This window comes from Bos mutus, chromosome 22, assembly GCF_027580195.1.
Source record: "Bos mutus isolate GX-2022 chromosome 22, NWIPB_WYAK_1.1, whole genome shotgun sequence".
NCBI classification, from domain to species: Eukaryota; Metazoa; Chordata; class Mammalia; order Artiodactyla; family Bovidae; genus Bos; species Bos mutus.
This window is the reverse complement of record NC_091638.1, coordinates 68,679,465-68,704,825: the sequence shown is the minus strand read 5'-3', so window position 1 is coordinate 68,704,825 and position 25,361 is coordinate 68,679,465. Positions and strand designations below refer to the sequence as shown.

The 25,361-nt window shown below is 60.9% G+C and overlaps 1 protein-coding gene across 7 annotated transcripts; it reads right to left on the bottom strand.

The window, feature by feature from the left end:
* Window positions 1-1,571: 1,571 nt before the first annotated feature.
* CDC42BPG (CDC42 binding protein kinase gamma) lies at window positions 1,572-19,988 on the bottom strand. Of its 7 annotated transcripts, none has more exons than XM_070359755.1 (37): window positions 19,706-19,986; window positions 17,112-17,203; window positions 16,940-17,023; window positions 16,504-16,599; window positions 15,947-16,095; window positions 15,359-15,452; window positions 14,945-15,145; window positions 14,575-14,820; window positions 14,156-14,235; window positions 13,237-13,334; window positions 13,069-13,149; window positions 12,679-12,770; window positions 12,399-12,578; window positions 11,885-11,980; window positions 11,625-11,749; window positions 11,475-11,547; window positions 11,164-11,270; window positions 10,963-11,077; window positions 10,599-10,747; window positions 10,430-10,518; window positions 10,103-10,155; window positions 9,935-10,015; window positions 9,773-9,832; window positions 9,376-9,481; window positions 8,970-9,103; window positions 8,737-8,876; window positions 8,555-8,636; window positions 7,738-7,954; window positions 6,796-6,858; window positions 6,076-6,675; window positions 4,957-5,054; window positions 4,645-4,729; window positions 4,419-4,539; window positions 4,173-4,293; window positions 3,923-4,046; window positions 3,716-3,801; window positions 1,572-2,780 (listed from the first exon to the last, which is right to left on the bottom strand). In XM_070359755.1, the coding sequence occupies exons 1-37, from the start codon at window positions 19,863-19,865 to the stop codon at window positions 2,724-2,726; spliced, it is 4,635 nt and encodes a 1,544-aa protein (XP_070215856.1). In that variant the 5' UTR covers window positions 19,866-19,986; the 3' UTR covers window positions 1,572-2,723. The 7 variants fall into 7 exon arrangements, with proteins under 7 accessions (XP_070215856.1, XP_070215858.1, XP_070215857.1 ...); XM_070359757.1 differs by having other exon boundaries at window positions 9,935-10,012; XM_070359756.1 differs by having other exon boundaries at window positions 11,888-11,980.
* Window positions 19,989-25,361: the final 5,373 nt, after the last annotated feature.

The following is a 25,361-nucleotide window of genomic DNA, read 5'->3' as shown; positions in this document are numbered from 1 at the left end:
GAGGGTGGGGAGCTTGAAATCTTTCAACCTTTTTTGAAATTTGTCAACATAAAACTTTGGGAGAAAAAACATTTTTTTAACATGAAACTGTGAAAACCTGTTGGCTAAATTATTGAAGGGTGCTAGGGAAATGGCCATTTCTCCAATTTGGTGAGGCTGTAGCTTGTAAGAGGCCTTGGCGTCCCTGCCCTAGGCTGTGTCTTCAGGTTTTGGCATCTCCATAGGCAGAGCAAACATTTCCTGAGTGTATATAATTTAATTTATATATAACATTAGTATATAACCATTTTATACTGATTATCTCACCAAAGTCTTACTAGAACCTCTCATGATGGGTTTTATGATCCCAACTTACAGAACGAGAAACTGATGCTTAGAGAGGTCAGGTAACTTGCTCATGACTGCAGCTGTTGTGGTTCAGTTGCTCAGTTGCTGTTCGTGACCCCATGGACTGCAGCGTGCCAGGCTTCCCTGTCCTTCACTATCTCCCTGAGTTTGCTCAAACTCATGTCCATTGAGTCGATGATGCTATTCAACCATCTCATCCTCTGTACTAGACTGGAATCAAGGCTACACTCCTAACCAGGCCTTGCAATTTCATGGGCCCCCAAGCTCTAGCAAGACCTAGGCCCTTTTTTGGTTACTTTTGCTAGCTTTAGGGCCATCTACAAGCCTTAGGGCACAGCCATCAGCTCCAGACCTGCCCTGATCCTGGTGCACAGGCCTTACCTTCCTGCCTCACCCAGCCCCGCCTCCAGGCCAGGGTCCTGCCCAGTCATGGACACCCCAGCTCAGAACAAGGAGACCCCTCCCAGACATCCCCGCCTCCCCACCAGCCTCACCTGGGTGGAACAGCAGGCTGTGCCCTCCAGATCCACTTCCTACCCCTGGCCCCCTACCTCCCGGTTCTGTACCCTAAAGGCTGCCCTCTAGATCTGCAGAAACTGAGGTCTAGGAGCCTCTGGTTGCTGCTTGGGTTTGGACAAGAGGAAGCAGGAGATGGAAGGGAGGGAGTAGAGTGAGGAAAGGAATTAATTTCCTGGGCTGCCTTCCTGCTTGGCCACGGCCAAGTGCTTCCCTGAGAGCCATAACTCCCGCTGGTAACACCTGCCTTGCCCAGCTGACCTGGAGGTGATAACAGCTCCTCACTGCTGCCAGGGCTCAGGGCACCACCACTCCTTGGTCGGTTCCCCTGATGCTGCCCACACTTTTGTAAACTGCCCCTTCACTTATGACTTAAAAAAATATATATATATATCTATTTGGCTGCCCTGGGTCTTAGTTAAGGGATGCAGGATCTTTAACTACAGCAGGTGGGATCTAGTTCCCTGACCCCGGATGGAACCCAGGCCCCCTGAATTGGGAGTTCACAGTCTTAGCCACAAGGCCACCAGGGAAGTCCCTGTCCCTTCACTCTTAAACTCTCATTTCCACCCCCCGTGTGAACATCATCTGATTTGTGAAGACACAAAAAGACAACCTGGTCTTTAACTGTCCCTGATCCTCTCCCTCCTCCCCGATCCCTCTGTTTTCTGAACCCCAGGAAGACAGATCCAGGCGGGGAGGCCAGCAGCTTACAAAGCTGTTTTTATTGGTTCTTACTGCCTCACAGAGCGTCAGGGTTGATCCCTCCCGGGCATATGGCATTTGAGAAGATAAATACTTATTTTGCCCCCTACTCAACCATAGGGGGATGTTTAATAAAAATAGTAATATAATAAAATAATAATGACTGTGATCAATAATAAAATGCTCCTATGATCCCCTAATACACAGGTGGTTGAAGCTTTGAGAAAAAGGACCCGTCCCCTTTCTGGGAAGGGCCAGAGTGTGCCTGGAGACCCAAAGGGTGCCCACCTCTCACCAAGTAGCCCTTATAAATACCCCCCATCCCACCCCTGGCTGGGAGTTTGCTTCCTCCTGGACGGATTAGATGACTAATGGATGCTAGCTGGCTCTTGGGGCCCCTCCCTCTTCCAGCCCCACTGCCTCCCTGCAGAGAGAAGGGGCCTGGGCCTGTGCTCTCCCAGCTCCCACTCCCTCCAGCCCTCTCCTTTGGCCTCTCTCTTCTCCATTGCTCGTCCTTTACCCTTCTCTCCTTCTCCTTCTCCTCTGGCTGGCTCTCACCTCCTTCCAATCACTATCCTCTCCTCCTGTACTTCCTTTCCTCCCTTGTGCCTCTCTCACCACCTTCACCGACATCCTCTCTCCTTCTCTACCTTGGCCTCTTGACCAGAGTCTGTCTTTCCTATCCTGCCCCTGAGTGGAGTCTGGGATACGCCCCTACTTGGCCTTGCTGGGCTTTAGTCCACAGCCAAGACCCCAGCTTGCTCCCAGGGGTCCAGCCTTTCTCTGTCCCGCATCCGGACTCTCATAGGCCTCCTGGGGCTTGGCCCTGGAGATGAGAACTTTGGCACAATCACCCCTGGACGATGGGGCAGAGGGGCCCCCAGAACAGGAGGGGGCCATCCTATTCCTCGTGGCTAGCACAGGTTGGGGTTGCGAGCAGAGGGAAGGGCAGGATGAGGGCTGGGAGTTAGACCCCCACCCCTATCCCGCCTGCAGGGGCCTGGAAACCCAGGCCACGGCTGCCCAGCCCAGACCCTCCCTGAGTCCAATTTCCACATGTCCCGGACCAGCCGGAGTTTGGCATTCCTCAAGCTCTCTGCTCCCTCATGTCTCTCTGGGTCCTGGGACTGGGAGTTGGGTCCTGCCAGAGGACATCAAGGGGAGCTCTCAGATTCAGGGGCTGGGGGGAGGCTCCGGGGTCGTTCTGAGACCTGGAGGGGGAAAGAAACAGAGTCAAGGTTGAAAGAGGAAGGCAGGACTCCTCTCTCACCAGGCCAGCACCTCTCAGAGGCTTTCCCAGGACCCATCCATTCATTCGCTCATTCTACATTCAATCAACAAATAGCCTTTACTCCAGGCAGAAGACAAACTTGACCCTCGCAATCAAGGACCTCATAGGAAAACTAGAGCACAGCAGGATCGACAAGGACAGGGTGGAGGGAGGAGGGTGCCAGAGGTGGCGCTGGCCCCAGGGAGGCAGTGACCACCTGACCAGGCAGCCAGGTGGCCTTTGGAGAAGGTGATGTCGGTGAAGAGGCTTGAGCTGGCCTGAGTCTTAATCAGGTGGAGGACGGGAAAGGGCATTCCAAGAGGAGCAGGGGTGATGGCAGGGGTAAGGGCCTGGAGGTGTGAGAGAACACGGCGGGTCCCAGGGCTTTGAGTGGCCTGCTGTGGCTGCAGTGGGGGTGGCAGATGGAGACAGAACTGGAGGGTGAGGGGATGACTTCCCAAATCTTAGATCTTCCGGGTCCCCAGCCAGAGTGGACTGCTCCCTCCCCTGACCTCCTGCCAGGCCTGTGCTTAGAATTCCAAGAACTCCCCTTCTGTGGTGCTCTCCTTTTGTTCCAGGCACCGTGCTCAGGTATCTTCACCTCACAAAGGTCTCATAACGATAACCTCATTTTACAGGTAAGACAAGCTCAGGGAGGCTGGGCACGTCACCTGGGGCCACAATGCTGAGACCGTCAGAGCCAAGACAGTCAGGCCTAGGCTGACCTGCTTCCAGGCAGGTGGAACCCACTAAGGGGTTAGACAGAGGGAGTCAGCATCTCTTAGCATCCAAGGCAGGTGTAGGCTCAGCTTGTTCTCTGGCCTCAGGTCCCAGCACGAGACAGAAGGGCCTGACTCTGAGCTGGAGGAGACTCACCTGTATCAGGGAGACTGCAGGGCTCAGAGATCCCTGGGGGCAGGACACAGACTCGCTGGACAGAGATGTCCAAGGCTTCCTCTTCACTGCTCCAGGAGCAGGATGAGCGAGGGGACGAAAATCCAGGGTCAGATTTGAAGCGTCCAAAGGGGGTGGAAACATGGGGGAGGGACGCAGAGGTAGTGGAGGCGGTGAGGCTGTCCTTACTGGGGTCTGCGTCTTTAGCGAGGCCGTCACTGCCCATGGAGACTGGGCGCCGCGAGGCCTCGGAGAAGCTGTGGGGCCGCTGCGGGCCAGAGCCGCGGGCACCTCGTCCCTTCACTTCCGCAGCCTGTTAGGGGACAGCGCGAAGGGCTGGGACCGGGTCACACGAACTGCACGTGGCCTGGACGTGCGGAGGTCCAGGGACCCAGGTAAGGAGAGGCTGCTGATGGGCTCCGGAGGACTCATAACTCACCACTGGGGGCAGGTCCCTGGCGCTGGGTCTCCCGTCAGCAGGGCCCACGTGCACCAGGTGGTTGAAGTTGGTGGGTGTTGAGATGAGCTTGGAGCGCACGAAAGGGTCCCTCAGCATCTCCCTACGGGGGTAGGGGAAGGGACGTGCGGGGCAAAGGTGACACCTCTCCAGGAAGGCGAGGCTTGGACTCGCCCCGCCCCCAAAGCGGGAGGCCCCGCCCACCCACCACCCAGGGCACAGGCGCACCTGCGCTGCTGCTGCAGCTGCTCCTCCGACACGCGGAAGAAGAAGCGGCGCTTGCTCTTGGTGCGGAAGAGCTGGCGCCGGCTGTTGTCCGTGAGGTTGGGGATGTCGAACTCGTCCTTCTCTGCCAGAGAAGCAGAGAGCTTGGCGGTGCTCCCAAGGCCCCACGGCCCCAGTCAGCTGGTGCTCAGGGTCACAACCCCTTCCTCCCACCTCCACATTCCCTCACCTGCCAGCGGGTTCCTGAGGTAGGTCAGACGGACCTTCTCGGTACCAAAGAGGAACAGGGAGCCCTCTGGGTTCAGGGGTCGCACCTGAGGCAGCAGGCGCAGAGGTCACACCATGTTATCCAACCGCACCCCAGTCCAGCCTCAGGGGCCTGGGCAGGCCTCACTTTTTAAATTTTAATTAATTTCACTGCATTGGATCTTAGTTGTAGCATGTGGGATCTAGTTCCCTGACTAGGGATTGAACCCAAGCCTCTTGCACTGGGAGCGCAGAGTCTTAGCTACTGGGCGATCAGGGAAGTCCCCGAACTCACCTTCTTGAGTGGCACGGTCTGGACCCATTCTGCCCTCCTCACATCAAACACATCGATGGCATTCTCGCTGAACACTGTCAGGTAGGGGGCCGCATAACCTGCATAGCCAGGGTGGGACGCTGTGCGGTGCAGCCCCAGGCAGGTCAGGCACCTCTCTGGGCTGTATCGTAGGGCACACCCTGTCACAGCACTGTAACTTCCACACCCCACCAAAGGTCCTCCTGGAGACTCTCTGGGTTGCCCCACCCAAGCTCCACGGCAAGTCAGAGATAAGGAACGGGGAGCACTCACTCTAAGCCATGTCAGGCCTGCTTGTATTTTTCCTCCTTTAATTCTCAAACAACTCTAGGCAGGTAATGTTATCGTCCCTAACTTACAGATGACGGAAACCCCAGAGCTAAGTCTCACTTTGTGGTGAGTGGGAGCTGGGAACTGGCCCCGGGCAGTCTGGATCCAACGCCTACACACCAAGTGTCTGTGCTGCACCCAACCCGCAGGCCCCACCCCAGAAGAGCGGCTGTGAAAGGAGCATTGTCCCTCTCTTCCAGCCTGTAGCCCAACACCTCAGCTACCTGTGGACGTTTGAGGCTCCCCTGATGCCGTCCACTCATTCATTCCTCCAAACATTATAGCCCCTGGGGGGTGCTTGCCTGGGCTGCGTGCTGGATGTGATGAAGCACTGCAGACCCCCCATGTACCAAACCAGTCATTGTAATAAGAACGTGCTGAGAGTCAGGGCAGAGATCTGAATGCAGGTGGGGGAGCACAAAGGAGCAAAGGACCGATGGTGCGGGGAGGAGTGTAAAAGCGGTAACGATATTGACAACAATCATGGGGTTCATTATGGAGGGCCCACTAGCTCTAGACCCTGGGGCTGGACTTGCAAACTGAAGAGGCGGCCAGTTACAAAGAGGACAGTAGTTCAGGCAGGGAAAGAGCTTGAATGAAAACAAGGTCCCGTGCAAGAGGAAGATGAAGGAAGATCCCATACAAGCCACCAAGGGTGTGTCAGGCAGGAGGGCACATACTGGCCTCCCAATCCAAACTCAGGAATTTGGGCAGGACCCTGTCTTCCTCTGATACCAGGCCCTACCCAGCCTGGCCCTCCACAGGCCTCACCCCAGCCCGTGGGCACTGCTGGCCACAGCAGCTCTTGCATGCGAGACTTGCGGCCGGCGCTGTCCACGTAGACCCCGGCGGTGGTGAAGAGCAGCAGGAACTCACTGAGGCTGAGCTCCACGGCGCCCAGGGCCTCACCCAGGCCCCCGCGGGACGGGGGCAGCTCCTCAGGCACAAGACCGGCCCCTAGCGCTAAAGGCGCTGCCTCGTTAAGCAGTGGGTAGAGGGCGAAGGTGCCAGCCGCACCCACGCACAGCCGATCGCCCAGGAGCCCCAGGCTCTGCACGGGCGCTGGTGCCTGCAGCTCACGGATGCGGCGCTGCCAGGGCCCTGGACCTGGGCCCAGCTGGTAGCAGAGCACCTGGCGCTTGACCGCCACACAGAGCACGGGGGTGCGGGCCTGCAGGATGCGCCCGGCCGCCAGGGCCTGGCAGCCTCGAGACTCGGGGATCTTGGTGCTGGCTGCCTCCACGTTCTCCAGCTCTGCCAGGGCAAAGAGGCGCACGCTGGGGCCTCGGCCACACAGCGCGACCAGAAGGCCCGCAGCAGGGCTCACAGCCAGCCGCTGCACCCGCCGGCACTCGCCCACCTGGAAGATGTCTGCGGGGTTGGCGAGGGAGAGTGTCACCAGCAGGTGGGTGAGGGGCGCCCGGGGCCCAGCCTCCTCTGTCCCTGGGGGCTGACTCCACCCAAGCCCACCCTGGCCCGGCCGGCGGGTACCGTTACTGTGCAGATGGATCACAAACAGCCCTTCCTCGGTGCCCAGAGCAAGCCGTTCCTGGTCTGGAGGGGGGAGGGAGGGGATCAGGGGTCAGGGGTCAGAAGGCCCATCTAGAGGCGGGAGATTGGGTGGTCTGCCTGCCCCTGCCAAGGACTCAGAGAGGACAGTCCCACTGTTCCTGGACCCTTCTGTCCCTGAGTCCAGACTGGCTCTAATGGGGAAGGGCCACAGGGGCCAGGAGTCAGGATGAGAGGCCTCTCCCACCCTGAGCTGTGGGATCTGGGGATAAGTCACGTCATCTCTCACAGCCTTGGTAAAATGGGGCTGATAATAGTACCTTTCTCACAGAGCTGCTGTGAGGCTGCAAAGAGATGAAGCATCGCAGGGTAAGCGTTAAGCTCACAGCCACCTCTGCTCAATAAACGCCCTTGTCCCCTGGCTCCAAGCTGACACAGGGGACTTGGAGGACGCAAGCCCTGTCTCCCGTGGCTCTGTCCTGAGTGACGGCAGGGAGAAGCCCCAGCCCCAGCTGCCGGGGGAGGCCAGGGAGCCTCCTCTCCTGTTCCCCAGCGGTCTGGTTCGGAGGCCCTGCTGTGCACCAGGCTCCTGGGTGAATGTAACAGCCCCACAGTGGATAGTGTGAGGCTCCCCCATCACCAGGCGGCTGCTAACAGCCTGGACGGGAACCTCCTTTATCTCTTACTAAAGCCTTGGGTCTTTACACTCACTCGTGATTCTTATGCAGAAAGGGAGGTGCAGAGAAATGGAGGGATAGAAGCTAGGCACCCCACCCCAGCCCAGGTCCCTCACAACCATGCCCAGAGGAGTGGCGAGGAGGACACGTGTGCAAGAGGGTCCACAGCCCTGGGCTGCAGGGACCGGGCAGTGACAGCGGCCTGAGTGACCGCAGCAGGCCGGCGCCCCCTCCGCATGAGGCTCACCAACGATGGCGGCGCAGAGCGTGTGCGGCAGCAGCGGCAGCCCGTTGTCGTAGGCCTCCTTGAGGGTGTACACGGGCCGGGGCCGGGGCCGCGCGTCCAGCAGCAGCCGTTGCAGCTCGCTCAGCACCTGCAGCCAGCGCTCCCGCTCGCCCTCACTCTCCGCCAGCAGCAGCACGGTGCATGTGGCAGGCGGCACAGTCAGCTGAGAGGCCGTCACCTACGGGCAGAGAGGGGGCACCCAGGCTGGAGGGCAGAGTGCCGGCAGCCAGCTCTCCTTCCTCCCGTCCCTCTGTCCATCGCTGAGGCCCTGGAGCACCAGGTGGGCCTGCCCAGTGCAATGTCAGGCGCTGGCTGGCAGCAGGTGATAAGCCAAGGCGGGGGGTGGTCAGACAAGCACAGGGACAACTCCAGAGCCTTGGGACCAGTGCCACCGAGAGGGCAGGACAGGGCCTCTCGGGAACACAGGGCGGGGCCCGCTCACCCAGGCTAAGCGTGAGAGACGAACTCCCAGGGGAAGAGACGTTTCTGCTGGAGCCTGGGGGACGAGTGGAGTAACCAGGAGTGTTCAAGGTCAGGGACGGGCAGGGAGCCGGCAGGGCCCTAAACAAGGCTGGGCACAGCCAGCTTCACGTATGGAAAACTCTGCACTGTGGGGTGATGTGTAGCCACACAGACAGGAACGGAGGCTACTGTAGCCATCCACGTGCAGGCGGGTGGGCAGGATGAAGGAGGCAGCCACAGTGATGGAGAAGAGCAGCTGGAGGGGGTCCACCACAGAGGCAGACAGAGGTCTGGCCCATCCCATCCCTGAACTCACCCTAAAGATGCGAGGCAGGTCCTTGGATTGGGCATGGATAACATCAGGGGCCAGGACAGGGGCGGCTGAGAACTGGGGGTCCCTGGGAGGTTCACGGAGCAGGTCAGAGGTCTGCTGGCCCCAGCCGCCCCCTCGACCCACTTGCCCCCCACCCCTGCCCCAAACCATGGCCTGACACCCACCTCAGATCCAGAGCCTGCAGGAGGGCCCCGCTGGCCGGGCTGAGCTTCGGGTCTGGGGCATCAAAGAGCAGCAGGCGCGAGTCGCTGAGGGCGGCGAACACTCGCTGCCAGCCCCGACGGACACCCGAGGGCCGTGGCACCTGGGGGAAGGCAGGCAGGCACAGAGTTCCCACTGGGCCCCGGCCGCCTGCCTGCCCACCCGCCCGCTCTCCCCTCCCCCAGCGCCGGCTCACCGACAGGAAGCCCTCGTAGGCGGTGCCCGTGCCCGTTTCGGGGTGCACTCCCAGGGCCGTGTGGAGGAGGGTAGGGGGCACAGGGCAGGGGGGGGCCTGTGGGGCACAAGTCGGGTGACAGAAGTAGCCGCAAACTGTGGGGAAAGGAGGAGCCATGAGGCGGGTGGGGACCACTGAGGAGCAGAGACCCCGGGCAGCCCCAGCCCAGCGCCCCACAGGCTGTCACGGCCCGGAGCCATCGCCAGTTCCCAGTAAAGAGAGAGAAGAAAAAACTGAGCAGTGGGAAATGTTGACGGGGGTGGGGGGGCGCCTGATGTGGCAGGATGGGGGCTGCTTCCCCTCCCCCCACCCGGGGGCTGTGGCTGGCGCAGGGGAGGATGGTGAGCTGGGGGGCTGAGGGTCTCACCGTCACAGCCCAGGCCCTGGCGGCCCAGGCCCAGCATCAGCGAGGTGCAGCGGAGACACTTAGTGGGGGATGGGAAGCTCCAGGGACGCAGCGTGTGTGAGCCGGGCTGGCGAGGGGGACAGGCCCATTACCCATGTCTGACCCTCACCCAAGGCCCCCGAGCCCCCCGCCTCCCCCAGGCCACCCCGAGATTCAGGCAAGACCACCAAATGAGCCAGGTGGCAGTGTGAACTCAGCGCTCCGAGGGGATCTGGCCGTACTCAAAACTCAGTGCCACCGTCACCATTCCCATCACGGTCTGCCGGCACGGGGTGGGGGGTGGGGGGAACCCCAAGCGGGACCTTGAAAACCCGGCAGAATGGCTCGGTGCCCCTGCCCCGCCCCACCGGGCACTGACCTTTGCAGGGGGACTTTCTGCAGGGGGTGTGGTGGCAGCAGGCGTCCTGGGGAACACAGCCTGCAGGGGAACCGAGCACAGGGAGAGGGTGGGGCCCGGCCCCCCCACCCCCGAGGCCCAGGCCCCCCACCACCCTGCCATGGGTCTCCTGCCTGTGCTCACCCCCAGCCGCAGGCTGCGGCGGCCCTCCGGCCTCAGCTCCAGCGCCTCTCCGGAGGTGCCTGCATCTTTGGCGGAATCCTTCTGGGGAACGGCACGGGGGCGGAATCAAGGCCACTGCCTGTGTCCTTCCCGGGGGTCCTCCCTGGCCAGCCCTGCACCCGTTCTTACCTCTGAGCCCCGGAAGGACAGGAAGGGAATCAGGGAGTTTGAAGGCTTGGTGTCTGCAAACAGAGGGCATGTGTCATGGGGGCCATGGGGTCCCTGTGCCATTAACACCTGTTCCTTACAAACCAGGGGCCAGGGCGGGGCCTCAGTTTCCACCCCAGTAAATGGGGGAGAGACTGCAGGCGGGGAAGGAGCGGGTGGTGGCATACAGCGGGGGCTCAGTAAGCACTAGCTAACAGCGGGTTAGGCAGCAGAGCCAGGCTGATCCCCCTGGTGACCTGGAGAGGAGGTCTTGCTCCGGGACAGACAGGTGTGCGCTTGGCTACTCACCCGGCGGCCCACGCGCCCGCAGCTCCTCCCGCAGGGTCGCCAGCTCCTGCTGCAAGGCCTGGTGCCGCTTCTCGGCCTCCTGCAGACGGCTGGGGAGAACCGAGTGGGTGCTTGCCACAGGCCTCCGCCTGCGTCCTGGGCCCCTCGCCGCGCCGGCCCCTGCCCTCACCTCTCAGCCCGCAGCTGGGCCTCCTGCGCCTGCGTCAGCCGCTCCTGCAGGCCCTGCTTGGCCCGGATCTCGGCCTCCAGCGCTGACTGCAGCTCCAGCCTGGCTGACGCCTCCATCTTCTGCAGCCTCCGTGCCTTCCACTGGTGGTCCTGGTGGCCAGGGGGCATCACCGTGCAACGCCCCCAGGGTCGGGTTGCCGCTGAGGGCCCCCCACCCCCACACCACCTGGCCAGGCTCAAAGCCCCGCCTCTGCTGAGGGCCGGCGGGAGCTTAGGCAAGTCCCTGATCTTCCGTGAGCTCAGTGTCCCTACCTGCGGAGTGCGGCTCCCAGCACCCCTCCCCTCCGGGTGTTCCCGGGGCTCACCAGCGGCCGGGAAGGGAGAGTCTGGGTGCCCACGTTCCGCAAGGACTCCAGCTCCTCGGCCATCTTGGTGGCCAGGGCCTGCAGGTAGCCTCTTGACACCTTCTCATCATTCACCCTGATCAGGAAGGGGGCTCAGGGTCAGAGGCTACAACCTCAGCGCTGCCCGGGCCCAGCCCCCACCCCCAGTCCCCAGGCACCCACCAGCTGAGGATGTCGGCGATCTGGGCCTCCCAGTTGCTCTCCGTCTCCCGCCGCTCACCTTCCAGCCTTTGCTTGCTCTGCTGTTCCCGCTCCAGCTCTTCCATGAGCTGGGAGGGAAGGAGATTCAAGAGACACAGATGAGCCACGTGGGAAGCGGGGATCAGCCCCCAGCCCTGAGCCTGCCCATGTCCAGCCTGGCTCACCCACCCCATCTGGCCCACATCCCTGGCAGCTGTGCCCACCCACTCAGCTGGCTCCCTGCTTGTTCCCCCATCTCCGGGTCTCTCTGACCCTCCGTCTGCACCGCTCACCCGCTCCTGCTCCTGGCTCAGCCGCCGGTTCTCCTCCTGCAGCCGGCACAGAACCTCCTCCTTGCTGCTCGGCCTGCAGGGGAGAAGGAAGACTCGGTGACCCCCTGGCTCGGCCCCCGCCCTGTCCCCTGCCCCGGCTGCCCAGCTCACCCCTGGCCGTGGGCCTGCTCCAGCTGTGGACGCAGTGCGGCCACCTCCTGCTTCAGCTGTGTCTCCTGGGGCCTGCCACCCTCAGGTGACCCTGTGCCGTTGGTCTCAGAGGCGGTGTGGAAGGTCTAGAGGGTGTGGAGAGGGGTCAGGGCAGGGGTCCAAGATGCCATGACCTAGTCTACCCCTGGGGCCTGGCCCTGACAGACCCTGAATGGGGTCAGGATAAGAGAAATGGCACTGGGGACAGGGTAAGGCCTCACCACCTTGACCTGGGGAGACGCCTTCTCTGGGCTTCGTTCCCGCTGTCTCTGGAGCTGAGTCACCTCTCGCTTCAGGGCGGCCACCTGAGCTTGCAGCTGGGATGGGGTGCAGAGTCAGCCAATGCTGACCCTGTCCACCCCAACTCTTTTTTTTTTTTTTTGTGGCCGCTCCCCACAGCATGTGGGATCTTAGTTCCCTGACCAGGGATTGAACCTGTGCCCCCTGCATTGGAAGCGTGGTCGTAGGCACTGGACCTCCAGGGAAGTCCCTGTCCACCCCAACTCTTGACTTTGCTCCAGATTCTCGGGCTTTGCTGGCCGCAGCAGGAGTAGAAGGGGTAGACCCCTGCCCACCCTACCTGCTCCCTTGCTCAGGCCTCGGCCAGCCACAGTGGGCATGCAAGGCATTTGGTGTTCCCAGCACCTCAAACCAAGCTCCCCAGGCTTCCTCCCGCCACATCAGGCGTCATGAGGGCAGGGCGCTGTTGCTGTCCCCCCCCACACCATCATTCACCCTGCTCTGGGCATCGTGGGCTTCCTCCAGCTGGGAGTTCAGGGCTTGGGTCTGGTTGGCCATGGCCGCCTCTCTCTCCTGGGCCTCCTGCAGCTTCCAGAGCAGCTCCTCCTGCCGCCCCTTGGCCTCACGAAGTTCCCGCGCCTGTGCCTGCTGCCCCGCCCGAGCCTCGGCCAGCTCCTGGGGTCCAGGTGGGCGAGGGGAAGGCCAGCCAGAAGTTAGGGCATGGTCCTCCTTAGCACCCAGCCCTGGGCCACTCACCCATCTCACCACACCCCACCTGGAGGAGCTGGTCTCTCTCCTGCCGCAGGTCACTGTCCTGGCCTGGGCTGCCAGCCGGACACCCGTCTGCCTTGCTGTCCCCCAGCGTCTCTGCCAGGAATTGTCACTGAGACCTGCACGTACAGCCTCAGCCAGGAGCTCTACCTGCAGTGTCTCACGGAACCCTCACCCCAGCTTGGTTCGGGGCAGGGGGGCAGGGGGTGGATCTTCTCAGCCCATTTTCTACACACAGACTCAGAGATTTTAAGATATTTCCTTAAGATCACACAGCACGTACAGACCCAGGGACAGGACTGGAACCCAGGTTGGACTCAGGTGTGCTGGGAAACCAGCTCAGCCCCCAAGGTGAGGGGAGAGGGGAAGAGACGAGGTGCTGGGGGCAGGGTACCTGACAGCCTGTCCTGTAGAGTCTGCATTTCCTTCCGCAGCTGCTCCAGCTCCCGATGGTCCGAGGGGGTCTGCAGAGCCTCTGCAGTGTGGGGACACCCGTAACATTGAGGAGCTTGTCCTGCGGCAGGGCAAACCCACCCTGCCCAGGCCCTGATGGCACCTGTACCTTGGAGCTTCCGGCTCAGCTCCATCTTCTCCTGCTCCAGACAGCGGAGCTTCCGCTCCAGGGGAGCCAACTGCTCAGAGCTGCTCTCAGGGCCAGGACTGGGGAAAGCAGAGCAACACAAGTTGGCAGAGAACCATCCCCCAGCCTCCTCCATCTTTCTTCATCCAACATTGATTCATCTAAGAAATGCCCACTGCGCACCAGCTCTGTACCCAAGTCTGGGCTCTGGGCTGGGAAGAGAGACAGAGGAGACCACACCTTGCCCTTAGGAGGCCCCAGGCAGGTACCATGGGTGGTAGCCAGGACAATGGTTCCAGAGTCCCCTGGGCCCTGGTTCCACAGCCCTGGCCCTTATTGTGTGTGTGACCTTGAACAATAACCTAATGTATCAAGGTCTCAGTTTCCCCACAGGAAAAGGGAGGTGACGCTAGGGGCTCTTGCAAGAGCTGTCAAGAGAACTCAGTGGTATGGGCCCAGGACATAGGGAGCACTCTATGAATAAGGGTGAGAGGCATATGCTTATACTTCACAGTTCCCACTCTCCCAGGGCCTCGCTGCAGTCTCAGGCCAGCCTTACAAGTGGAACTGGGCTGAGAGCATCTACCCATTTTACAGAGGTACAAAGTGAGGCTCAGGGAGCAACACTAGATCTCTGGATCTGAGTCCACTACACACCCAACCTGCCATGGAGGGTCCCATGAGGAACAAATACTGGGGCAGAACCCATAGGGGTCATGGCCTCACCAGGACCTTGAGGACATGAAGGGTTGTCCTACTGGGGGCTCAGAGCACACTTCCCGAGCATCTGTCTCATGTGGATACAGGTGGGGCATTCAGTCACTTTCCCGGGGTCCTGATGGGCTGCGCTCCCAGTGTTCTCCAGGCCAGGCAGCCCTCCAGGTGTATGAGGACTACTCACCTGCCTGAGGTGTAGGTGAAGCCCACGAATGGCAGGTGGTGGCCTAAGAAGGTCCCATGGGAGGGTGGCGGCAGGGTTCCCTGCAGAAAGTGGGGAAGGAGAGTCAGAGTAAGAAGTACAGCTCCAGGTGGAGGTTCGAGACCCAGGAGCCCTCAAAAGACTACAACTCCCACAAGTCTTTGAGGTTCTGGCTGCACAGGTGCTGCTGGGAGTCTTCTTATAGGATGTCTGGATGACAGGATGACACTTGTGGTCAAAGATCCTTCACTTGGCACAATCCACTTCAGTGCAGGTGAACCAGCCCAGGTGAACCGTAACTCCCATGGGCCTCCCATCCCCAGCCCAGCAACTGCTTTGGGGAACTTTGCGGGGCAGGGGAGGGTCCCGCAGCCACTGCTGCTGTGGGTCCCTCCACTCACTGGATGGTTGAGGGTGTCGTCGTCCACATCGAAGTTGGAGGTGTCCATGGGCCCGCGCAGCTCGGGGATGTAGGGGGCAGTGCTGGTCGCCAGCCTCTCCCAGTCCACGCCTTCAAAGAAGGGGTGGTTCCGGAAGTCGTCCAGCCCTCTGCGGCCCAGACGCTCCTCCTGGCGGCACAGCAGCTGGCGGATCAGGTCTTGGGCGCTGGCTGGCACGTCGGGCACGTCGGGGAACTGCAGGTGGTCCTGAGGTCCCGGGGGACGGGTGCAGGTGAGTGTCTGGAATCCTACCCCCACCCAGGGCACCTCCAACCTCACAGCCTCAGTAGTCCCACGGCCCGCCCAGAATCCCAGGGCCTGGCAGCCAGACCTCGTGGTTCATGATCTTGCCGTAGGTTTCCACCAGAGATTCAGCATAGAAGGGCGTCTCCCCGAAGAGCAGCTCATAGGCACAGACCCCCAGGGACCACCAGTCGCACTGTGGGCCGTAGTGGCCCTTGCCCTCCTCCATGGCCTGCAGGATCTCAGGGGAGATGTAGTCGGGTGTCCCCACCGCCACCGATGAGTCCACCTGTGGGTGGCGCCACAGACACGGCCTCGCATTTGGGCCCAGCTCCCCCATTCCCCAGGGCTGGACGGGCCCAGTGCCCCGACCTGGGTCCTAGGCTTAGCCCTTCCTTCCCCTGGGAGTCTAATGCCGCTCACACCAGGCCTGGTGCCTCCTGCTCCCCTGGGAGCTCTCCCAACCGGGTGTCCGCTGTCCCACGTTGGGTGGGGTTCTTACCATGCCACTGTTGTTGAGACGTAGGCAGGAGCCAAAGTCGGCCAAGCGGATGTGCCCGTTCATGTCCAGCAGGATATTGTCTGGCTTGACATCCCTGGGGGAGGGCAGTTAGAGTGATCTGTGAGTGTGGATATGCATTTAGGTACATACCTGGGTGTGTGAGTGCATGCGTGTGCACACACCAATGTGTGTATGCTCACACTTTGTTCCTGCATGTGCTGGCGTGTGAAGAGGGGAAGGATGGTGGTCAGGCCTCCTGGCTCCCAAGAAGGAAGAAGGTGGTTAAGTTGGGAGAGGGACCCTTAGAGGCAGCTGAGTGTGCCGTGGGGGACACAGGAGCCAGACTCCCCCAGTGTCACCCACTGGCCGAGTCACCGCGAGCCAGGTGCTTACCCGTGCTAAGCCCTGACTTGCTCATCTATAAAATGGGACGATGGTAGCTCCCATGACACAACTTTTGGGGTGGGAAGAGTCACAGGTTCTCTGCATACGAAGCACCCAGCACAGGATTTGGCACATATATGCTCAGCTGTCCTCAGAGCTGTCAAGAGAGGCTGGCAAAGACAGCAGGGGCTTTGGGGGCCCCACCTGTGGACATAGCCCAACTGATGCAGCGAGTGGATGGCCAGCACCATCTCAGCCAGGTAGAACTGGGCCAGCTCGGGCGGGAGGCGGTCTTCAAAGCGGCTCAGCAGAGTGAGGAGGTCCCCTCCAGCGTAGTAATCCATCACCAGGTACTAGATGGTGGTGGGTTGGGGGCAAGAATCAGATAGGGGGGCACCTGTCTCCCACACACCTCACAGGGGTCCCGCAGGGCTCTGGAAAGGCAGGGCCGTGTCTCCCAGCAGCTCTGGGGCAGCCAGCTCTCAGCCAAGGCTCAGGCAAGAGGCTCCAGGCCTGAGCTGGTGGGGAGTGGAAGTTTCTTGGACCCAGGAGGAGGGGTCTATCTCTCCTTGGACCAGAGCTTCTGGCCCCCAGGGATGGCATCACTGACTCAATGGACATGAGTCTGAGCAGACCCCAGGAGCTAGTGAAGGACAGGGAAGCCTGGTGTGCTGCAGTCCATGGGGTTGCAAAGATTCGAACACAACTGAGTCAGTGAACCACCACCACCACCCCTCCTCCAGCTTTCTGGGCATCCTCACCAGATACTCCTCATCTTGGAAAGCATAATGCAGAGCGGTCACCCAGCGGCTGTCCCCCTTCACCAGAACATCCCGCTCCTCCCGGAAACAGGCCGTCTGTAACAGTTTGGGGAAACAGGGGGTGGGGGGGTTGGGATCAGAGCCCAGGAACCCCACCTTGCCAGTTCAGGGGATGGAGGAAGACTCAGTAAGGCTAGGAATGGGGATCAAGGTCGCCTGTGTTAGCCTGAGCCTCAGTGTTATCATAAGAAAAATAGAACAACCCTCCTTTTACTAAGAAAGGCTTCTTGTGCGGAAGGGATGGGAGGAACCCATGCTGCTGGGGGTGGATCCTCTGCCTGTTTGGCAGCCATGCCCGGCCACTCCCCCTGCAGGTCTCAGAGGCCTGTAGACTCCCCCTGCAGGGACCCCAAGTTCCCCCGGACCCAACACTGACCTCGGCCCGCTTCAGCATCTCCCACTTGTGCAGCATTTTCATGGCAAAAATCTGCCCACTGTCCCTCTGCCTCACCACAGCAACCTGAGGCCACAGAGAGCACCAGGGTTACGCCGGTCTGGGGGCAAACACCTTTTCCTCCCCCCTACCAACTCAAGGGCCATCTGCTCACCTCCCCGAAGGCCCCTCGGCCGATCACTTTCAAGATCTCAAAGTCGTCTCTCTGCAGCCGCAGCTCTTTCACCTTTGCTACGAAGGGACTGACTGAGGGACAGAGAGTGGGGCTCAGAGAGCCTGTGTGGAGGGCCCCGGCTCCGTCTCACCTGCCCTCCCGCGAGGCCAGGGCAGGGATGACCTCCCCAGCGATGGCCTCTGGCCAGGGGGTTGACAGGAGCTGCAGCCCATTCAGCCATGATCAGGAAGCACAGAAGGTGCGGTGCTGGCTCTGCTGACCACCTGGCCCCTGGATCTCCCTGAATCCACGGTTCCCAGGTGGCATCTGTCCCAGGGGCTGATGGGATGTGTAGTCCTCCCCTGCCTGGGGGCTGATCCTGACAGGCCAGGTCACCCTGGAATGATGGGGATACCATTCCCACCCCCAGCCTGCAGTCCTTGGCCCCTGAGCAGGACCAGGCCAGAGCCTGTCTTGGGAAACTGGACTGGCAACATTCCTTGTCCCTGGAGAGGCTTCTATGCCACCAAGGAGCTGTGGGTCCCTTGTAGGCACAGAAGTACCTGGGTGGAGTGAGGCCTGGGGCTGCCCTGGAGGGCAGGTAGGGCACGATTCTGCGGGGCTCTGGGAAGGCAGGCTCTGTGCTCCCCGAGAGGGGCCTCCTTGGTCCGGAGGTACAGAGAGGTCTGCCTGGGTTCACACAAGACTCAACAACAGGGCCAAGACACCTTTTCTGGCACCTGATGCTGGCACCTGAGGGCGTGAGCACTCGGGATTTCCTCCAGGCCTGAGAAGCCCTATGACTCTGAACCCTGCCTCCCTCTCTGGACAAGGCCTGTACCTGGCCAAGCACCTCCTCCTTACCGTCAGACACTCCCCGAAAGGACATCTCCAGCCACTCCCTGGCCCTTCCCAGGCCTGGAGGAGCCCCATGCCTGGGGGAGGAAATTGGGGCCTGGAGACTTAGGGAGGTGAGGGGGAGCAGCTGGGGTCAAGGGCGCTACGGTCTAGGCTCCCTGCCTCAGTTTCCCCCTGCCAGCAGGTACACTCCCTGCCAGCTGGGCAGGTCTGTGGGCGGGACAGAGAGCTGCTCCACAGGTTTATCAGGCAGAACCCCCGCAGCAGGGGTGGTGTGGAAACCTCATTACAGAAATAAATTGTCTCTTTCCTGGGTCTGTGTGTGTAGCTGGGGAGGAGCAGCTGCAGGCCTCCAAGGGGGAACCTGAGGTGGGGGCAGCTACCCATCGACCAGATGGGAGCCGAAGCCTGGGGCCCAGAGCCAGGAGGACCCAGGCCCCCAAGACAGGCTGCCCAGTCCCCTCGCCACGCTGCAGGGATGGGGGCTTTGGGCGGGAGCAGGGACAAGTTGAGGCAGGAGCAGAGTGAGTCACCGCCCTGCGAGTCACCTCAGGAGATGTCAACAGACAAGCCCCCACGCCGGGGTCCACGGCGAAGGTGCCAGAGGCGGGCAGGGAGGAGCACGTGGGCATCACGGGGGTGATGACAACACGGTCAGACACACACACACACGGTGCAGGAGTCCCGGGGGGAGAGGCGGGCAGCACAGCCAAGGGCCCTCTGACCGCCCTCTGCCTAGAGGAAGGCCTGGGGCACGTCTCACAGGCCCCCGACCGTGCCAGGCCTGCCCAGAGCTCAGGCATACCAGGAATGCTAGTCGCCTACTGGGCAAACACTCACCTCACCCCACCCTTCGAGCCAGGCCCCGGTGGCCTTCCCCCATGGCCCCACCAGGTGTAACTAGACAGCCCTGGGGGCTGGCACTGGCTTCAGGGTCATCTGAGGCCAGCCACTCCTGGTGACTCAGGTGAGTCAACCCCAGGAAGGGTGCAGACCCACCTCCAGCCTGGCCCCCTTCCCCAACCTGGGGCACAGCCCTCAGGAGGCCTGGTCAGCCGCTTGCCCACAAAGGGTGCCTGGGCCCAGTCTTGGACGGTCCTGTGTGTGGGTAAGTGTAAGAGTGTGTGTGTGTGTGTGTGTGTTTGTGTGTGGTGGGAGTGGGGGATGCTACAGAGCTGTGAGTGAATGTAGACAAGTGTGTATCAGAGCCAGCGTGGGTGGGGTGGTCGGCAGGGCTCCCTGGGTCCCTCCAGGAGCTGAACGTGTGTCTCAGTGTGTCCGTGGAAGGTGGGAGCCAGAGAAAACGTACGTGTCAGTGAGTCCCGTGCACAAGGGTCTCCATGTGAGAGTGCGTTCTCACGGGTCCTGAGGTGACTGTGTGAGCGTGTGTTGTGTACATGTGTCTGGAGTCTCCACCTGGCACCAAGTTTCTGTGTGTCTGTGTGTGATGTGTGTGGGGCCCACGTGCCAGGTTCTGGGAGTGGGAACGAGTGTGTGGGTGAATCTGAATGGCGGTGAAGTACGCAGGTGAAGGAAAGGGCCGGGGTGGGGGTCCGGTGGCACGTATCAGGGCCAATGCAGGTCATCTAGGATGGGGTGGGGGCGCCTGAGAGAGTGCGGCTCCTCACAGGAGGGTCTGCGAGCAGGGAGCACGGAGGCAGAGGCTCCCTTCGGGGTGTCCCTCTGTGCACCTCCCACCCACCCCCGCCCCCCACGGTCCCGCCCGGGCCACTCACCCCAGCTCAGGAACTGCGCCACATTGCGCTCCCGCCGCAGGGGGGCGCTGCTGAGCTCGTGGTGCAGCCCCAGCAGCAGATCCAGGAGGCCGTCGAGCCCCGGGCCGCCGCCGGCCTCGCCCCGCGCCAGCCGCTCCAGCGCGCGCAGCCGCCGCTCCATGGCTGCGGCCGGAGCCCCGAGCCCGGGCTAGAGTCGGGCCGCTTGCATGCCCGCCGTCGGTCCGTCCGTCGATCAGTCCGCGGATCGGTCCGCGAGTCCTCCCCCCACCCTCCCGCCCTCCCCGCTGTCACCGTCCTCCGCTGCCGCCCGCGCGCCCTCACCTGGACGCCGCTCCCCACCCTCCGCCCCGCCCCCCGACGGACGGGCAGGTGTGCCCGGGCCAATGGGAGACGGGACTGGAGGTGAAGGTGGGAGGGCGGAGGCGCGCGGGGGCGGGGCCAGCTCCCGGCCAGGAAGTGGGGGGGCGGGCCCCGAAGAGTAACTCCTGGGCGGGGCGGAGCAAGGAGAGGGGTAGGGGAGGGGTAGGGGAGGGGTAGGGAAGGGGTGGGGGGGGTCCCATCACATCCCGGACAGGAACCCGGTCCTCTCGCGGCCCCAGCCCCAGCCTCTCCAGGGCCCTCGCCGGCGCCTGTCCTACTAGGTGGGGGATGCCCAGGGCACTGCAGCTCCCCTCGCCCCCTGGGGCAGGGGCAGCCTCTCCGGAGAGCCTGCCCTCTCAGCGAGGGGAGAGGGGCTGGGGACGCCTGCGGCCCCGAAGCCGGATGGGAGTTGTAGTCCGCTCCCTCCCTGGGATACCGGCCTCTTGGCATACCCCCCCACCCCCTGGCTAGTTTCTGATTTCATTTTGTTTGTATCGTTACGGCCGACCTGGGAGACGGGTAGGTGAGGCAAGGATGCTTCCACCCATTTGGCAGATGACGCACAGGCTTGGGAAAGACGAAAGTGAATTGAGGGACTGAGGGGTGAGGAAGCCCCAAAGCTAGATCCTGGAGTGGAGTTGGCCTGATAATGTTACCATAGCTTTTTAAGCTTGGGCGGCCCGCCTGGAACGTGAGGACGAGGGCCAAGGAGAGGTCGAGGCCGGGCCGGAGGAGGTGGGAGAGGGGAGGGTCGGACTGTCCGGGGATATTTCTGACTTCTGCCCAGCTGTCTCCAGCTGGGCTGGGCTAGACGCCATGGGGACATGGGGCTGTCCAAGAGGAGGGATCAAGGGGTGGGGCATTTTAGTGGCTTCAGACAACAAATTCTTCCTTTAAAAGATCTCTTTGGAGATTTGCCTGCCTCCTCGGTTTCTCCGTGTTGAGCGGGGAGCCGCTCTGTGAAGGTCTGTGGAGCTGGACTGAACATCCCCGGTAGCACACAGAGGGGGTTCCTTCGCAGTCTCCCATCTGCTCTGCTCAGAGACCTGCCCTGGGGCAGGGCCAAGGTCTGTGCAATGCTCTGTCTCTCCCAAGTCAGTCAGGTGGGGGAAGGGAAGCCAGGATTCAAACCCAAATCTGGGGATGCTGTCATTGCCTCTGTGTCTCCTGGGACGGGGCAGGAGACAAGGATCGGAGGCCGTGTTGAGCACTCCTGGCTCTTACCTAAGGCGGGCTAGGCTTCCTTAAAGGCCAGGGCCTGGGAAGGGCTCCCAGGAAGGGTTTTCACCCTCTGTAGCCACAGGGGGGAGCCAGAGACCAGAGGAGGGCCCCGTGCTCAGGACAGGACCACGTTCCATTTCCTGGGGAGTAAGACATGATGCTGGGAAAGATTGAAGGTGGGAGGAGAAGGGGATGATGGCATCACCAACTCGATGGACATGAGTTTGAGTAAGATCTGGGAGTTGGTGATGGACAGGGAAGCCTGGCGTGCTGCAGTCCATGGGGTCGCAAAGAGGTGGGCACGACTGAGTGACTGAACTGAACACACAGGGTGAGGGTCCTGGGTGGAATAAGGGCCATTCCTCCTCTGACCCCTTTTGGACACCTTGATCTCCGCACCCCGACTATGGCCCCCAGGGTCAGCACTTAAGGACCAGCCTGAGGTGAGGCCTCTGGGTCTAGCTCACTCCCTCTGTGACCTTTAGCCTCTCTGAAAGCCAAGTTCTCAAACAAGTCCATCCCCCAGCACTTCAGACTCCATCCCCACAGTACAGAAGAGGGAAAAACTGAGCCCCAGACAGCAAAAACTGAGTTCTGCTGGGGTCTTCATGGGGACTGGCACTGGGGACTCCCCGCCCATCAGGTACATGGTTCTATTTGGCCCTGTATTTGCTTTTTTGTCACATCCTTGTTTCAAGCTTCAGTTTCCTTGTCCATGAAAGGGGGTCAGGTCTGACTCTGTCCATTCCTTTGCAGTTTTAAGGCCAGAATGCCCCTCAGGACCCATTCCGTGTCTGAACCCCTCTTCTGGCCTCGACAAGCAGCCAGTCCTCCCTTGCTGTCAGAAACAGCTCTGGCACATGGGCCTACTTTGCCCAGCAGATCTGTTCTCTGACACTGTGTGTGGCAAGGACCCTGGCCCAGCAGGTGGGTGCTCCATAGAGGTGGGAGTCTGAGCAGGAGTCCTCTGCCATCTCCGACACTCTGGTCACTGCCTCCTGTAGGGCCACCTGTTCCCTACATAACCTCTCTCCCCTCTGAGTGCCCTTGGCATCGGAGTGCTGGCATTAGCTCTCATTCAGCCCTGGGGGCAGCAGACCTTGCATTCCTATGGTGCTTCTTAGCATTTCAAAGTGAATGTAGATCTGTTATCTTCACTAGGGCCCTGCCAGAGAAGGGCGTTAGTAATGCCCTCCCTCATTAACAGATTGCTATCTTGAGGCTGGGAAGGTGAGTGGCGGCTGGTGCTCCTTACCCAGGTACCAGGCCTAAGCCAGTGTCTGGCAGCAGAAGGGCAGTGTGTGGCACTCAGACTCTGGGGACAGGGGACAGGAAAGGCCAGCCTGCACTGGACTTGATGTGTGTAGGCTTCTGAGAAGGGTCTTAAATGGTTAGAAAAGGAAACTGTCAGTTTAATGACCCTCGCCTGGCAGAAGGGACTGTTCAGATAAGGGAGGGCCCCAAGAGGACGAAGGCAGAGCCCAGTGCAAACGAGTGGCAGGGAACCCCAGTTTTCTGATCCCCACAGAGCATAGCCCTCTGGGTCTGGGAGGGGCCCAGACACAAGGCAGGCTTCTGGCTCACATCCGCACCCACTTTTTAGGCCTCCCAGCCCTGATCTGTGGCACCCTTTTCCCCAAGGCCAAGGTCCAGCTTGGTGACTGAGATAAGCCTCTCCCAGCCCTACTCCCAGAAGCGCCTCTCAGCAGATGCCCCGCAGGTAACTAGAATGGCAAGCTACCCCTGCCCTTGGCCGCACCGGAAGTGCAGCGCCCTCTCCTGGCCCAGGAGCCAGAGAACAAGGAGGGGCAGCCTTGGGATCCTGTAGCCCTGCCTACTGTTGAGTGATTTCCATCTCTCTTGAGTCTCCGTCTCTCTGCACTGCAGAGAACGGCTCCAGCTCAGGTATGGGCGGCCAGTGGTACTGGGAGCGCCCTCCAGTGGTGGCTGGGGCTTGTCTCTCTAGGACAAACCTGTTTGGAGGGTTGGGAGCTCATGTAGAGTTTCACAGCTGCTCAGAACTCTGAGTTTTACTTAAATGTGTGTATTCCTGGTGGTCCAGTGGTTAGGACTCCGGGCTTTCACTGACGATGGCACAAGTTTAATCCCTGGTCGCGGAACTAAGATCCCACAAGCCTCCACGCACCACCGCACCTCCCCCGCCATGCCCCCCTCGGAAAAAAAAGTGTGTTTGCTAGGGTGCCTTGGAGGGAGGGGCTGATGCAGACAGTGGGGTTGAGGGTCCCCAGTCCACAAGCAAGTCCTTGGCAGCCTCACAGGCCCACTCCCCCACCCACCCCAGCACAACAGGGGTGTATCCTTTGAAACGTCCACACTCCAAATGGGTGGACATATGGTGATTTCATCATCCTGGCTTTTCTTCCAAAAACCTTCTCTGTGCTGCTCCTACACGCCACAGGGGCTCCCACGCCCCTCAGCCACAGCGGCTGCAGCCCCATGTGGTTTTCTAATTATCAATCCTTCTGGGCGCACAGGAAGCCAGGCCCAAGCCCCCTCGGCCACCACCCCCTCTGGCCCTTGGACGCCACCGAGTCTGGGAGCTGCTTCAGGGAAGGGTGGGTCCTGCCTGCTTTGTTCTGGGAATTGGGTGGGGTGTTGGGCTCCTTGCACCCTCACTCCCACCCTCATCAGCCTCCCCGAGGTGCTCAGGAAAGGCGGCCACTCAAGTTAGGTATCCGTGGGCCCTGCCTCTGGGAAGCAAGGGTCACTGTCTGCCTTCAGCGCCTGAAGAAACAGACTTGGGAGAGGACAGATGAGCCCCAGCAAGTGGCAGAGCTGGGATCTGAACTCCTGCCTGTTCAAAGGCTTCCCTGATGGCTCAGAGGGTAAAGTGTCTGCAATGCAGAAGACCCTGTTTCGATCCCTGGGTCAGGAAGATCCCCTGGAGAAGGAAATGGCAACCCACTCCAGTACTATTGCCTGGAAAATCCCATGGACGGAGGAGCCTGGTAGGCTATAGTCCATGGAGTTGCAGAATCACGACTGAGCGACTTTACTTTCTGTCTGCCCTAAAGTGCTGGATGGATGGGTGGGCTGCCTAATCTTCTCACAGTCTCAAGGGTGGCCTTGGGCACATCCTCAGACCGGTCCCTGTGAGGTAAGAGGCTGGCACTGGGTGGGATTCATGGTTCATCTTTTTATTAAAGAGCAGAACAGTTTATTGCTCTCACATGGAACCTCCAGGTATAAGACAGCGCTGCTGTGGGGCCCCGAGGAGGAGTGGGTGGACTCCCTTCCTCTCCGGCGGCCTGGGATCTGAGGTATCATGTGGGCAGTCTGCCCCAAAAGTTTCTGACTCCAGGAGTGCTAGGAGGCAGCTGGAACCCTAACCTGACCCCAGTCCAGCCTCTGAAGAGGTAGCCTTTTACCCAGGACCCTGGCCAGGTAGGGAGCTGGGGAGGAGGCAAGGGGTGGGGGCCAGCCCTCCCCTGGAGGGTGGCCGCACCTCAGTCCACACCCATTGGCCTTCCTGAACCCCATCATAGCCGGGAGAGGACTCCCCCACAACCTGTAAAACCCAAACCAAGGCATGAATTCCGGGGCTGCCCTCAGCCCCTGGTCAAGCCTCAGATCGGCATTCCCATGCTGGGACATACAGGGGTGGAAGCCCCCAGGTGGCTGGAGGTGAAGGGGCGGAGCAGGCCGGACAGCACTTCTCACACTCAAGGAGCAAGAGAACCTGTCCTGATTTTTGTGCTCTGATAGCTTGGATGAGCATCTCCACCTCTCAAATGACTAGAAACCAAGGGGCTGCCCCAAGCTTTCAAGACCCCAGGCCTGAGTGACAACATTTAATCTTCAAGGTGGGTTTCTCAAGCCTGCGTCTACTGCTGCGGGCTTTGGGGGATGCAGTGACCTGTCAGCTTTGCTTTTTCTCTTAAAGAGCATTTTCTATTGGAAACTCGGTGGTGTGCGTGCTCTTGGAGCTGGGCAGACCCGCCACACTTGCTCTTCAACCTCTCCTGAGTCTCAGGTTCTTGGCTGTCAAATGCAGAGAATGTTAACCTTCCAGGTCAGGAGGTTCAGGGTCAACCCTCTGAGTGGAGCACTCAGC